This window comes from Brienomyrus brachyistius, chromosome 5 (genome assembly GCF_023856365.1).
Source record: "Brienomyrus brachyistius isolate T26 chromosome 5, BBRACH_0.4, whole genome shotgun sequence".
Taxonomy (NCBI): Eukaryota; Metazoa; Chordata; class Actinopteri; order Osteoglossiformes; family Mormyridae; genus Brienomyrus; species Brienomyrus brachyistius.
Window position 1 is genome coordinate 24,147,362 of NC_064537.1, and position 14,397 is coordinate 24,161,758.

The 14,397-nt window shown below is 51.3% G+C and overlaps 1 protein-coding gene across 1 annotated transcript in view; it reads left to right on the top strand.

Annotated features, from left to right (window-relative positions):
* The window catches only part of capn15 (calpain 15), a 58,171-nt gene that overhangs the window by 40,345 nt on the left and 3,429 nt on the right, over positions 1 to 14,397 (top strand). The window contains 9 exon segments of the mRNA XM_049015292.1: positions 400 to 608; positions 2,589 to 2,772; positions 5,016 to 5,239; positions 8,007 to 8,132; positions 8,490 to 8,642; positions 11,046 to 11,207; positions 11,514 to 11,743; positions 11,853 to 12,016; positions 12,107 to 12,285. Coding sequence (XP_048871249.1) covers positions 400 to 608; positions 2,589 to 2,772; positions 5,016 to 5,239; positions 8,007 to 8,132; positions 8,490 to 8,642; positions 11,046 to 11,207; positions 11,514 to 11,743; positions 11,853 to 12,016; positions 12,107 to 12,285 — 1,631 coding nt within the window.

Below are 14,397 nucleotides of genomic sequence, written 5' to 3' on the forward strand. Positions count from 1 at the left end.
TGCTGTGCTGACCACCTCCCCAGGGTAAGAATTACGCATCTGCGTTGGAGCCCGTAGGTCCTGAAAAGGAGTTAAATTAGCAGCTTAACACCTGCTCACGGCTGCGGAGTATTCTGAGTAAGTTTTGGGGGGGCTGTCTTGTTTATGTCCGCGTGCCTCCTCTCGTGCGGGTGGTAGCTAAATCATCGTGATGGCAACGCAGAGCCGTCCTGCCGAAGTCCCGTCAGTCCTGATGGCCACTTGAATGGAGTATTTGTCAGCCTCTTGCAAACTGATACGACTCTGCTATTATCCCTCAGTCACTTCTTTCCTTATGAACATACGTAAGAGTAGTTGGTGACGCAGGCGTAACACGCCAGGAGCTGACCGCTAAGCGCTTGCCTTTTCTGTCCCCTGCAGAACGCGGTGAACTTCGTGGACGACAGCTTCCCGCCCGGCCCACGCTCCGTGGGCTTTCCGGACGGCGACAGCGTGCAGCAGCGCGTTAAGAAGTGGCTCCGCCCACACGAGATCAACTGCAACAACTTCAAGGACCGCGGCGTCAAGTGGTCCGTCTTTCGCACCCCCCGGCCCTCTGACATCCTGCAAGGACTGCTGGGAAACTGCTGGTGAGTTGGGGGCAGGGCTGGCCTGGTTGTGTGTCTGCGTACGTGCATGCGCATTTGGTCATTGTGATGATAACCTGTAACTTTTTACCCTTTGCAGACATTTTTTTGATCCTCACAAGGATAACCTCAATTTTATAAAAATCTGTGAATGCGATGAAAAAACTAAAATAGCCGAAAGTGTTTTTTTTGGTCACTTACGCCCATAGAAATGAATGGACTCACAATAGTATGAACACATGGGCTGTGCTTGTGTGTGTGCCTACACACGCTCCAATTGCATGAGCTGACGTAAAACGGCATTTGTTTTCGTTGTCGTTGTCTAAGTGTGGTCAGGTAAAGGTCTTTGTTCAGTCAGAGCCAATACATCACCTGTCAAGGTGTTAAAGGGCAAGTACAAAAAAATAAATCATTCAAAAATCCTGTGACATAACATAATTGGTCAGCTCATCACCCACCTTTATGACACAATCGCTTCCTGTTAGTGAGAATACCTTCTTATGTTACCATGGAAACCATGTGTGTCATCCCCCCCCTCCCACCCCCAGGAATCAATGAGGTCAGCGCTATACATTAACTGCTAGCCAGCACGGTGCGTCCCTGCAATGAATCAGGTCCAATGCATTTTTAGCATCCCCCTGCGCTGGTGCTTGTCATCCGCAGGTTGGACTGTTTGCACAAAGACCCGACTCCGCGTTTCTGTCACGTTCTGTCATTTGAAGTTCAAGGGTCCACGTTGGATTTAAAAATTTTTTTGGCAAGCGCCTTTAACACAGCAGGAATGCGGCCGTGCGGGTACAAACCGGTTGTGACCGGTTTGATTTGTGTTGCTGCGAGTCTCCGCCCTGCGCACTCTGATCCGGTGTCTTGTCACCCCCGGTCGGGCTACGGCTTCACTGCTCCATGCTGCCAGCGTCTGATTGCCCACCGCTGCCCATTTCATGGTCGAAAGCCTTCCCTGTTATCCGTGGCCCTTTAGAGATTACAAACACGCTTTTAGGCCACTTTTTAACATTTTTATAATTTGTTCATAATTCTATTCCGTTCCTATTTTAAGAATTTTTCTCCTCTGGATTTATTTTGAAAGCTCCATCCATTATTCCAATTTGTATATTTTTACATTTCCAGGAATAAGTGTTTTCATTTCGGTTCTTACTTGCATGAGTTTTCGAGCCTCTTGCTACTGAAGGTTGTCTTTTGGGTGCTGCTCCCCAGTGAGACTGTAGCAGATCCACTCAGATTATCCCTGTCCATAGATGTCAGGTGCTGATCTACCAGAAAGCTCTTTGCTTTTCTTGATTCTCCATTCGATTTGTCTCTAAGCCAAAGTTTCTTTACCTTTTTTTTATTATTTAAAAAAAAGCACCCTGTTGCATTGAGCGGCTGGCTGAAGTTCTAGTTTCCATAATAATATAGAAGCAGTATGACCTGGCTGTTTTTGATTGGTGGAAATGTTTGGCTGCCTGAGGTGCGCTATAAAAAGTACTGTTAGAGGAGCAGGTGTGTCTTTGCACGCCCCCCTCCCTGAAGTGGAAGCTAGGGGACTGCTCCTTGGCGCCCTCTACATTCTTGATTTTGTATTGCATTTCCCCCCATGTACTCCTGAAAATAAGCCCCTGCAGTGCTGTGCCACACACAGCAAGCCGGACCCTCCCGCTCCCCCCAGGTCACTGTCATTTCTATTGCCGCTTCAGCCCCCATCAAATCACACTGCTCCTCCTAGCCTGGCATCCCTGTCCTAAACTGTTATGCTTACTGCGCTTTGGCCCCTGGGAGATGGCCTTGCGCCTCCCTGCCCACTCCAGAGATGGAGGAGGGAGTTTTGCCCTTACAAGTGAAGAGGGGACTGGTTTTACCTTGGGTGGGGAGGGGGCTGGGGCCCATCTTCCCACCATCACATCTGCCAGTTCAAGCCTCCTTACTCACTGCAGACGCATCTGGTTCTTCACATGCTGTATGACCGCTGTGCCACCCTTCTGGCAGGTTCCTGAGTGCCCTGGCCGTCCTAGCGGAGAGGCCGGAGCTGGTGGAGCGCGTGATGATCACGCGGGGCATCTGCTCGGAGGGTGCCTACCAGGTGCGGCTCTGCAAGGATGGCACCTGGATCACCGTGCTGGTGGACGACATGCTGCCCTGTGACGAGTATGGCTACCTGCTCTTCTCCCAGGTGAGGAACAGCGCCCCCTTATGGTGGGAGGGTATAACACAAGGTCAGGTAGGACTCCGTTTTAGCAATCTCTGTTAGGATAGGATGGGATTCAACTCTGGATACAATTTAGAATAATTTAGTCTGTTCTCAATTGTCCTACTTTCAAAACGAAAATATGTTTTAATATTTATTTCCTTTTTAAATTCAGATTAAGTCTCAGGTAACTGAAGCTGATCTGGCAGTAATGCTGCCTCTGCCCCTGGTGGTGTGGCAGCTGTATTGATTTTTCATGGCTTTTTTGGGTTTTGGCCGATTTCCTTCCTTCCTGAGTTTGAGCTGGATTGTGGCTTTTGAATCTGCAGTCGTATCCTAGACTCTTCGAGCGGATTTCCATTCTGAGCTGGTGTCCTTTTACACTCCGACTACGCCCCCCCCATTGGTAATTTAACTCCAAGGGGGGCTATTCCCCCCCCATCCCCTCTTTTCCTTGTATACCTGACCACTGCTGTGTCCCTCCGTGATGCCGTTGTCAGCAGCTCCCTGTTAAGCGCTCTGCAGCAGTGAAGGACTATAGTGAAGCTACATAAACCGGATCCAAGCCGATCCGGATCCCAATGTGTTCTCAGGTCTGGGCTCACGGGCCCGGTTTACTATGACCTTCGGACAGTGGTACCAGTACAATGCTCTTCTCCCGATTCACAGGCCCGATAGCTTTTAGATGTTTCCGGGCTTTTAAGTGGCAAACTGTGAGCATGTCTCTTTCTGAGGGGGGCTTAGGAGAGAGCGGCTGACTCGTTTCCTGGGAGCCCTGACCCCGGACAGCCGCCCGCGCTTCCTGCACTTCCTGCGCTTCCTGCTCAGAGCCATTCGCATTACGTCGTCATCATTGCATCGCGCTGTTGCCATGGCGAAGCACTTATGTTATTTGCGAGTATAATCGCATGTTATTTGCGAGTATAATCGCATGTTATTTGCGAGTATAATCGCACGTTATTTGCGAGTATAATCGCACTTGCCCTCTGCAGTCATTTTCTGGTCTAATAAACTACTCCAGTGCCTGAAAATACAATAAAAGCAATATTAAACTTGTGAATGTGAACATTTGGTTTTATTTAATTATTACACAATAAAAACATGACACAGACATATTACAGTACAAACTATGAACTAAAAAAATAATGGACGAGTTATGAATTTCTTTAAGGCCTAGTACATACTGACTCAGGATATGGATTTTCCTCACAGGATAACATTGTTACCGAACTTGTTAATGTAATCAGCCATTATAACAAACCCAGAAAATAATTACAGTCTAGTGCATATGTTTAAGGTAATGTAATTTAAGGCTGGGCAGCACCTTTTTTAAAACTAGCTGGTCACATGATGCGTCATGTGATCCATATCTTCTGACCTAGCATTAACACGCCGATCTGTGTCCGGCACTGGGGAAGCCAGGGGATCTATTTCCCGTGTAGCCACTGTCCGAGCAGGAAAAAGGGCGTGGCTTGTGGCAGTAGGTGAAGTTTCAGGCATGACGGGAGCCTGTCCTGCGACAGACAGGCGAATGGGCCTGCATTCAGTAAGGGGAGGAGGGGCGTATCGCACAGTCCTCTGTTTGCCAAACCCACCAGGAAATAATGCCCCCCGCCAATGTGGATTAATGCGAGCAGGGGGTGGCGTAGCGCGCTGAGCCTATGAGCGATAAATCGGCTGCTGCTTGCCGGGGCTGCCCCCCCCCCACAGTCTGGCTTAGGCCGCATTAGCGTTATCGATAACTTAACTGAGCGATAAGTCGAGAAGACGCTCCCCCCGGCCGGGAGGCCCTGTGCCCCTGGCACCGCGAGCCTGATGCTGGGAAGCTGTTTACGGCGTGCGACTTATTGACAGAAGCGGAAAAGGGCATTTTGAACAGGCGTCCGGTGAATGGCAGCGACCAGTCTAACTGCCCTGGACATGTGTTGACATATTTATGCTCTTGTCTAATGAATAAATGTTTGACTGCAGCACTGTGTCACCATGCAAATGACACATCGCTGCAGAAATCGCAGTTTCATTTGGCTAATTTTCCCCAGTGCCAAATGTTTTACAGCCGCTCCTTAAATGGACTGAAGGTGTCTTATCTGTAAAACATTAGTGCTGTAATTCTATTTCCTTTTACTTTCTCCAAATTGGGCCTTTCTCCTGGTAAAGCTTGTTTGTCGCAGGTGTCATGTGACGTGCCCCCTGGGGCTGTGACATGTGACTTACTCCTTGTAATGCAGGCCCAACGGAAGCAGCTGTGGGTGGCTCTGATCGAGAAGGCCCTGGCCAAGCTACATGGGTCCTACTTCGCTCTGCAGGCGGGCCGCGCCATTGAGGGCCTGGCCACGCTCACCGGTGCCCCCTGCGACTCACTCATGCTGCAGGTCAGCTCCACCAACCCCCGCGAGGAGCCCATCGACACCGACCTGATCTGGGCCAAGATGCTGAGCTCCAAAGAGGCGGGGTGAGCCACCGGGGGAGGGGCTATGGCGGGAGGCGTCCCTAAGCGGCACGCAGTGCCATGTCAGGGGATTCGTTACCCGGTCAGTATCCCCCTCACATCAGCAGGACGCTCACTGAAGGATTACAGGGTGCAGGCGGTGCTGTGAATGCTACTGTAAATGCAAATGTACCCTAAAGCCGATACTGAGGGACAGGGGGCCCAGTGTCATCTGCCAATCTCCCCCCCCCGAGGCTCAGCAATCCGAACACCTTAAGAGGTGATTAAAGAGACCCGGGTCTATCCAGCCACACTCTCCCCCAGTACTCTGGCCCACTTGGCTCCTTAAGTGCGGCCCATTATTAGAGGGATCAGTGCTGAGGACCTGCACGCCTGCACTCGGTGCCCTGAGACCTATGGGGGGTGCCATTCCCGCCTCTTACCGTAATTATTGTTAATTAAGGCCATGCAGAGTCAGCACTAGCTCAGTCACTGTATCGGACCCACGTGGAATGTGGACCCACGTGGAATGTGACTCCGCGCTCCTCGTCGATTATTCTAATAAGTTACTGAATATTTAGAAATCTCTTCAATTCCAATTTGTATTCTACTAATTTCTTAGTTCCTTTGTCAGGATGTCAGCGGAATTAACACGGCTGAGCGTTTAAGTGTGAATGTAATTCGCCTCATTGGAAAAGGCCGCTCGATTCCACTCTCTGGCTGGAAACTCATTACCGAGCTCCGGCAGAGTGATTGAGTGCCGAGGGAGGGGGCTCACAATCGAAGATGGCGTGGCACGTATCGATACACCAGACTCCTTCCCTGGTGTCAGCCTTTTCAAACTGCTAAGCCTCGCCATTGATAATAAGAGCAAGATAGAAATACATACAATAAGATGGATGTCATTGAGGCAGCCAAAGCAGAGCCGTCCGTTACAAAAGGAGCTGATCTGAATGAACTATCTTAACGGACCCTGCCGAACCCCCTGGGAATGAATGTCTTTGTTCCGCATAAAGACTGACAGATCTGGCCTTGCCTCACTCCTCTATTACGGAAACCCAGAGGGAAGACTCATTCATTCACTGTGTGAGAATGGCGTTCCAGATCTGCGACGGTGGGACCCCAGTGTAGGGCGACCCTGCCGCCTGCCTTCTGCATACTGGATGGGAAGTTTCCAGGCTTGCGATGGGTGGATGCAGGATGACGGGAATGAGTATGCCAGGCTGTGGAAGATCGTGGGCAGCCTTTACTGACATCTCGGATTTAGTCGCCCCATATCCCAGCCCTCCCATACTGAACACACCACTGACAGGAACATGGTACTTTGTGCAGCGTTTTATGGTTAACTAATAAAATGCAGGAATGTTAACCGCAATAGCTGAATCCCGGCAGCTGGCTCCGCGCTTGGAGTTGTTCTTTTCCCCAACGCAAGTCGTTCCAATGAAGACTCCTCCTCATTCCAGCCTCTCAGGGTTACTGTGGCGATTCGGGCCGACAGCCTTGCTCAGGGGTGCAGCAGACCCCCCCCCCCAACACGGTGGGCTTGCCTTACTGGCCTCTCTCTGCTCTGTGCTTCAGTAAAAACGGCCCAGATTCACCATCAGCATGTTTTATTTATGCGTCGTTATTATTTTATGTTGTTTTATTCAGTTTTTTTTCTCTTAGGAGAATCTTCCAGCCTTGATGACCCAGTACCCGGTTATGGATAATCTTGCCGAGGCAGAAGGTCCTTCTTTATGGACCTTCATCTGGCCGTGCCGTTTACACACACTGTGCTGTAGCTGCCCTGCACACGACTCGGCTTCTAGCTGCATCTTGCTGGCGAACGATGTCACCCTGTCACTCACTTTCTGCCCGCCCGGTGTGCACCGTGCCCCCCACCCCCATCACGCACCGTTTAGCCCCGCCCATTCCTTCTTGGGCCTGTTTGTTTCCATCTGTCGCGTCCAGATGAACCTGTCATTGAATGCAGGAGTGATTTCTGAGCAGCCCGTAAGCACTGTTCCTGGCATCCTGCGACCCGCTGGCTGTTTTCCAGCAAATCCGCACGCAGTTTCGCAGGAGTTAGCGGACTTTATAAATGAGCATTTAGCCACATTGGCTGCTGTGCGCCACTGCTGTGAAATTGCACCGAGTTGTTGCTTTGGGCCGCAGCTCTCAGCGCTCTGAGAGAGTGTTACTGGCCTCAGGTCTGGCAGAGGCTGAAGGATGAAGATGTCGATCCAGAGCTGATGAAGCATGGAGGACAGCGGGGCCTGTTTTTCCTGAGCTCCACACTCAAAAAAAGCAATGTGCTGTTAGCTAGGAAACTCACATCTTCGTTACTGTCAGTCATGGGGTGCTGTAGTGCCAGTACCATCATCATCATCACCATCATCATCACCTGCAGCCACAGTTCCATGAGTATCTCATGTTCTGACCTTCAACCCCTCTTTCTACTGCCTTGCGTGTCCACCCATCCACCCATCCATCCATCCATCCATCTATCCATCTTCTAACCACTTCCAGTAGAAGAAAATTAAAGGATAATCCGTAATTGAGAGTAAAATTATTGTATAAGAATCTTAGACAGAACAAAACAGGCTAAGCAGGGACCGTGAATATTTGTCTTATTTTAGCTCTGAGTAAGGCAGCCTGCTGCGATGGTGCTTCCTGTACCAGCAGGGGGCACAGCTGGGATGGATGGATGCCTCCTCGCTCTTCCGTATATTTCTGTTTTGTCATTTTGTTTCTTTTTCCTTGCGAGCGTTAGCGCCTCCTGACCATGTCCCCCTCGGTGCATTTCTGCCAGGTTCCTGATGGGGGCTTCTTGCGGGGGGGGCAACATGAAGGTAGACGACATGGTGTACGAGTCCCTGGGTCTGCGCCCTCGCCACGCCTACTCCATCCTGGACGTTCGAGATGTGCAGGGATACAAGTGAGTGCTTTCGCGGGGTCCGTAGGCGTTCCATAAGATGCTTTTTAAGAGGAAGATGGTGGCGCAGGAGGTAGTGCTATCGTTCGGCAACTGGAGGGTTGCAGGTTCGAGCCCTGGTTCCTCCTGACCCCATCAGGGTCCTTGAGCAAGACCCTGAACCCCAATTTGCTCCCGGTGTGCCTTGCATAGCAGCCTCCGCCACCGGGAGGAGTACTCGGAGTAGAAAAGCGCTATATAAATACAGTCCATTTACCATTTACTAGTGCTTTGTGATTGGCTCATAACCAACATCTAGACCAGCTGTTGTGTAACGAGTTGATTGGTTCCCTTCTAATTCCTCGCTCCACCCTGCCCCAGGCTGCTACGACTCCGCAACCCTTGGGGGCGCTTCTCCTGGAACGGGAGCTGGTCGGACGAGTGGCCGGACTGGCCTCAGCACCTGCGGCATGAGCTGATGGCGCATGGGAGCAGCGAGGGCGTCTTCTGGATGGAGTACGGGGACTTCATCAAGTGAGTAGGGGGGCCGGAGATGCCAGGAATGCGGACACAGGCAGACGTTTTGAAGGAGGGCTAAGCGCGCTAAGAATGTACGAGCCGATCTAACTGGCGATTGTGTGAAAGTGATGAAGTGACATTCCTCCTGAGTTTTGCTTTTTGCTATTGGCCAAGGTCATGTTTTGTACTGAGAATTCGGTTACATCAGCACATTTATTTTAAGTGTTTTTTCCCCCTTCTCATGACCTTTGAATGTCATGTTATACTGCCCCCTAGTGTTACACACTTTGTGCAGCTCGTTTCCTCCTCTCTTCATACGCATGAGAAAGGAAAAAGTAAAACGCATGGGGCAAATGAGAAATAGTGCGGGAGTAGCTGTTATTCCCTGTTATGTTTTTTTTAAGCGGTGATATTATTATGGAAACAAACCGTATACAGCTGGGATCAGGAGGGGCACGGAGGACCTTCTGAGAGAGACAAAAGAAAGCGGCTCCTGTTTTTTAATGGCGTTCTGACTCGAAGCACTATCACCGTCGGCCCAAAGGTCTTGGAGCAGAAACGTCTCCGAAACCCTGATACCGCTTCACGCGCGGGCTGCCTTTCCTCCGTACCTGCACAAAGGGCAGGATGCAGACTGCAGCCGTGTCTCGGAGGTCGTCACACTCTCTGGGCTGGAGGGGGGAGCCCGTCAGCCGTAACTCATCGCCCTCATAACGCTGGCGGCTGCAGACAGGCTGCGGAAAAGGCCTGCCCGCCATCCATCAAAGGAACGCGGGGTATTAGGCCTGGTGACCGGCCCCTTGGGAGGCGGCTGCGCTGGTGCCGGCCGCCAGTCAGAAGCAGGCCACTGTGGCGAGGTATTGACGACTCCTGCCCGTGGTCCTTCAAGACATTTTAATGGAGTTATTAGTGATCCTATAGTCAAGTGTTTCCCAATCCGGTCCTCGGGGACCTGCAGACATTTCACATTTTAGCTCCTACCGGGACATGGGAGCAAAAACATGGACCGTCTGTGAATCCCCGACGAAAACACTTCTGTAGAAAGCGGCCCTATCTTCCTGCTCGCCGTTCGGTCCGTCGGTAGTGCTCAGCCCGGAGTCCGTATGAGCCTTCGCTGCAGTCTGAAGCTCAGTTTATGCTTCAGTGTATGAAACGTTTATTTTCTCACTCGTCAGTGTGGTTTTTGACCTCACATGGCTCTCGACACCAACCCAGATCTTCAGACACGCTCCACGTTATTTCGGGGGGGGGGGATGAATACCTCCAGATGGCCAAGCTGCAGATGCCAGCCCCCCCCCCCCCCGCATTCCTGTGCCGTAGAGGCCGTCTCGCTTCTCCGTGAACGACCTCGTTATTTGACAGCGTTTCATTATTTCACGGTATAACAGATGCATCACACAAAACTGAAAGAAAATCGCATTAATAGCCAACATTCCACTAGAAGGAGCTTTCTGGGGAAGGTGCGGTGCAGCTTCCCTAATGAGGGCTCTGGTTTTCGGAGCGTTGGGGGCCACGCTCTCTGCCGACGGATGCTGACCCGAGGAGGCTCGTCCCATTTGTTTAATTAATGTCGCACGACGTTTGTCACAGTGCATCCCGGCAGTAAGGCCCGAATCCCCGACCCAGGGGTCGCCATTAACGCGTGATTTCTGTAACGTGCCGTGGGTGACACCTAATGAATTCTCCGGTCATTTAGCCCGAGCCGCAGTGAAGCTGCCAGATTACTGCGTGACTCGGGAGACACTCGTTAAGGGCCAGGATATGCGGCTCGTGTGGTTTCGGGGGCACGAATCAGGACACACCAAGCCCGTGGATACCGGCATGCCGGAAGTGCGACCTAAGGGACGGATTTATTTTGCAAACCATAAGGAAATATTTTTGTTCTCTTGGTGGTGAGATCCTGCCCTTTGGTGAGCTGACTTCATCGCTTCAGGCTCTGAAGCTCGGTGGATCTACATAATCTGCAGCGATGTGCCACACTGCAGGAATCGCTAATATTCCAGGGCTCTTTAGATGCTGGTGTTTGAGGACGAGGCTGCGCAGGACACCGGATGAACTTGGGTCTGATCCCCACAGGAGCTGATGTCATTTTTTTTCCCTTCTTATGAAAGGGGAATGAGATGTGGTGGTGATGTGCTTGGAACGGGGGTGTTATTTGAGGAGGGGGGCTAATTCCACCTAACTGAAAATAATTGGAAGTATTTTAGTATTTTGTGTTTGTCCTGGTTTACTCGTGCCTCATTATTCCTCTGTTTTGGGACCCTGCATTCCCCCGTAAACACTCCTTTGAATACATTTCCTTCCCCACCGCCTCGCAGTCGGGCTATTTTTGGGCACCGATCTGGCTCAGCCTCCCGAGACGAGCCTGATGGAGTCGCGGTTCCGCGCGCTCAGCTGGTGTTCCCGCCCGGCACGCAGGTACTTCGACTCGGTGGACATCTGCAAGATCCACTCGGACTGGCAGGAGGTGCGGCTGCAGGGCTGCTTCCCGAGCCGGGCCAGCGGCCCCGTCACCGTGACGGCCTTGACGGTGCTGGAGCGGACGGCGCTGGAGTTCGCCCTCTTCCAGGAGGGCAGCAGGTAACTCTGGGATCTCTCAGGCTCTTTTGTTGTTGTTAACGTTGCAATTATTGCTAATTTTACCTCTTGGCGAGGCGGTCTCCAAGCAACATTCCACTTACATTTACTACATAAATGGTCCTTTAAATATAATACAGGCAATAACTAACATGCTAAAACAGAAGTACAGTTAAAGATAATTGCATCCAGTGGGATGGTAGCGGGAAGCTCCACCTCGTCTGCACAGCTGGCCATTTTTAGTTGTGTCTCAGCCATGGCCAGCCGGGCCTTCTGCTAACTGCATGGCTTCCTGTCCGTCCCGCTCAGGCGCTCGGACACGGTAGACAGCCACCTGCTGGACCTGTGCATCATGGTTTTCCGAGCCTCCTTCGGCAGCGGGAACAAGCTGACCCTGGGCCGCCTGCTGTCGCACAGCAAGCGCGCCGTCAAGAAGTTCGTGGGCTGCGACGTGATGCTGGAGCCAGGAGAATACGCCGTGGTCTGCTGTGCCTTCAACCACTGGCAGCTGAACGTGTCTGGAGGCGCCGTCACTCCCGGTGAGCGCACACACCCTCACGGTGCTTAGAAATAATAGCCCCACCTGATTGACATTTCAGTCGTAGATGTGCCTATTTGTGGCTGATTTGATGTCCATTCTGTCTGCAGTATCCAGCCCCACCAGCAGTGGGCGCCCCAATCAGGATTTCCCAGGCTACGTCCTGGCAATCTACAGTTCCCGGCAGGTGATGGTGGAGCAGGTGGAGGCTACAGCGACCACCCTGGCAGATGCTATCATCCTGCTGACGGAGAACAAGGGCGAGAGGCATGAGGTAAAGAGCAGCCGAGTTGCCTCTGTCCCTTCATCTGTTGCGCCACTGGGTTGGCTCGGGTCTGATGTGTTTGTCTGCTGCCCCCTGCAGGGCCGCGAGGGCATGACATGTTACTACCTGACTCACGGCTGGGCGGGGCTGATAGTGGTGGTGGAGAACCGCCACCCGAAGTACTACCTCCACGTCTCCTGCGACTGCACCGACAGCTTCAATGTGGTGTCCACGCGAGGCAGCCTGAAGACTATTGATAGCGTTCCGCCCCTGCACAGGTACGCCCGCAGCTCCAGACGTCGGCCAGCCTGGCTCGTCTGAGGGACCCCTATATGCCGGCCTTCAGGGAGGTCCAGGTGTTGCAACCTCATGGCGGGATGATGTCTAGTCAGGGTAGAGAAATCCCAAGGAAGGAGCCATAACAATGAAACTGATGTTGCCAATAACATTTCAGATACTTCTGTACAAAGATCAAGGATTTTTGTTGTTGTTCCAGTGGGTCACAAGTTTCGTAGCAGCCTCTGTAAAACGGCATGCATACATACATAATGCAACAATCTATATAACATAAATATGTTAAATAGCTATAAACACCTGCATATATATATATATGTGTATTGCGCTCAATATTCAGGAAATATTTATTGTATAATAAATAGCCTGTGACTTATAGCATATATAAGAGAGAGTATTGCACTGTTGATGCAAATAACCTCATCTATAAACACTTGGTGTAAAGATGATGTATGAGAGTACTGCTCTGTATACAGTGTATTGACTCAGTAGTAATGGTTGTGTAGAAAAAGGCCAGTCAGTGCAGCAGCATGCAGTGTTAATGGGGGGGAGGGGGTCAGGTAGTGCTGTCAGTAGTGGGTGGGGCAGAAGCTGTTCCTGAGTTTGGCTGAGCGGGCATATATGCTCCTGTATGCTATGTCACATGACGGTTAAAAACTCAATAGATCAGACTCGGGGTGGGTGGGGTCAGCGGCCATCTTGGGGGCCCTCTGGAGGCAGCCATCGCTCTCAATGAGTCTCGGGCTGTAATGCAGTCCGTCCGGCTGTAATGCAGTCCGTCAGGCTGTAATGCAGTCCGTCAGGCTGTAATGCAGTCCGTCCGGCTGTAATGCAGTCCGTCAGGCTGTAATGCAGTCCGTCAGGCTGTAATGCAGTCCGTCCGGCTGTAATGCAGTCCGTCCGGCTGTAATGCAGTCCGTCCGGCTGTAATGCAGTCCGTCCGGCTGTAATGCAGTCCGTCCGGCTGTAATGCAGTCCGTCCGGCTGTAATGCAGTCCGTCCGGCTGCTCTCTGTGGTGCGTCAGTAGAAATTCACCAAGAACTGTTTTGGCAAGAGATTCTTTTTACCCCAGAATCTACTCTCTTAATACTACTCTGTCCATAGACCAACTTTTTTATGATATATGGGGTCACCGTGAACCTGGTGCTGGTTTGCAGGGCATATTAAAATGCAGTGTTTTTAATGTAGAAATATAGTTTTTATTTTTCTTTGTCTGGGGGTGATGTTGACGTGATAGTGTATGTTAGAGCAGAGAACCAGTGAAACCATCACAGTCACCTAATCAACCTGAAGAGAAGAAGCAGTTTGACTTGTTTCTAAGCTGCAGGACAATCGAAAAGGGGCTGCCCACGGATCCGAGCCGAGCGCCTATGTGACGTATCGCATGTTACAGCCGATACCGCGGGGGAAATGGCTTTTGTAAAGGATGGATAACACCAGCATGCTCGTTCCATGCGTTACACTTTCGGTGCCAGAGAAATGCATCTTTTTTGAGCTTCATGTTAATTGTTGTCGACCTGCAGGCTGGCAAAACTGATCTCCTGCCATGACAAATGCTAGAATTAAGTTTCAGCGCCGAGTCATTAGATGTGAGCGATGGAGCAGCTCGCAGGGGTCTTTTCGGGGCATGTAGGCGTGCCGGGTTTGTACATACGCAGTGATGCTCTCTCCTTCTCGGCCTTGATGGCAAGAACAACACTTGGGTTGGACGTTCAAAGCCCTCCACTGATGTCATGTCTGATCCATATGGTTATTTTTTGGCCCCCATAGTCGTGCTTATTAAGTCTTCACAGTTTGTGTTTGTTTGTCTGGTTCTCCCCGGTTCTCCCCCTTCAATAACTCATTATTATTGTCAAGTTCAAGCGGCCCCCGCTGCTGCGTGGATCTTTCTCCGTTCCTGGCATGATGAGGCTGTTTCGTCAGCCCTCCCCTCCACTTCCTCTTAACCTGGTGCTAAATTACAAGTGCTTCTGTGTGGTCCCTCCCCCACCAGTGGCAGAAACGTAGCCAAAGCTGCCTCAGTGTCTCATCCAGAAACATCTCGTCCTTCATTCTTTTCGGGCTGAACCACTTCCACTGCTGAGGGGTTTCTGTT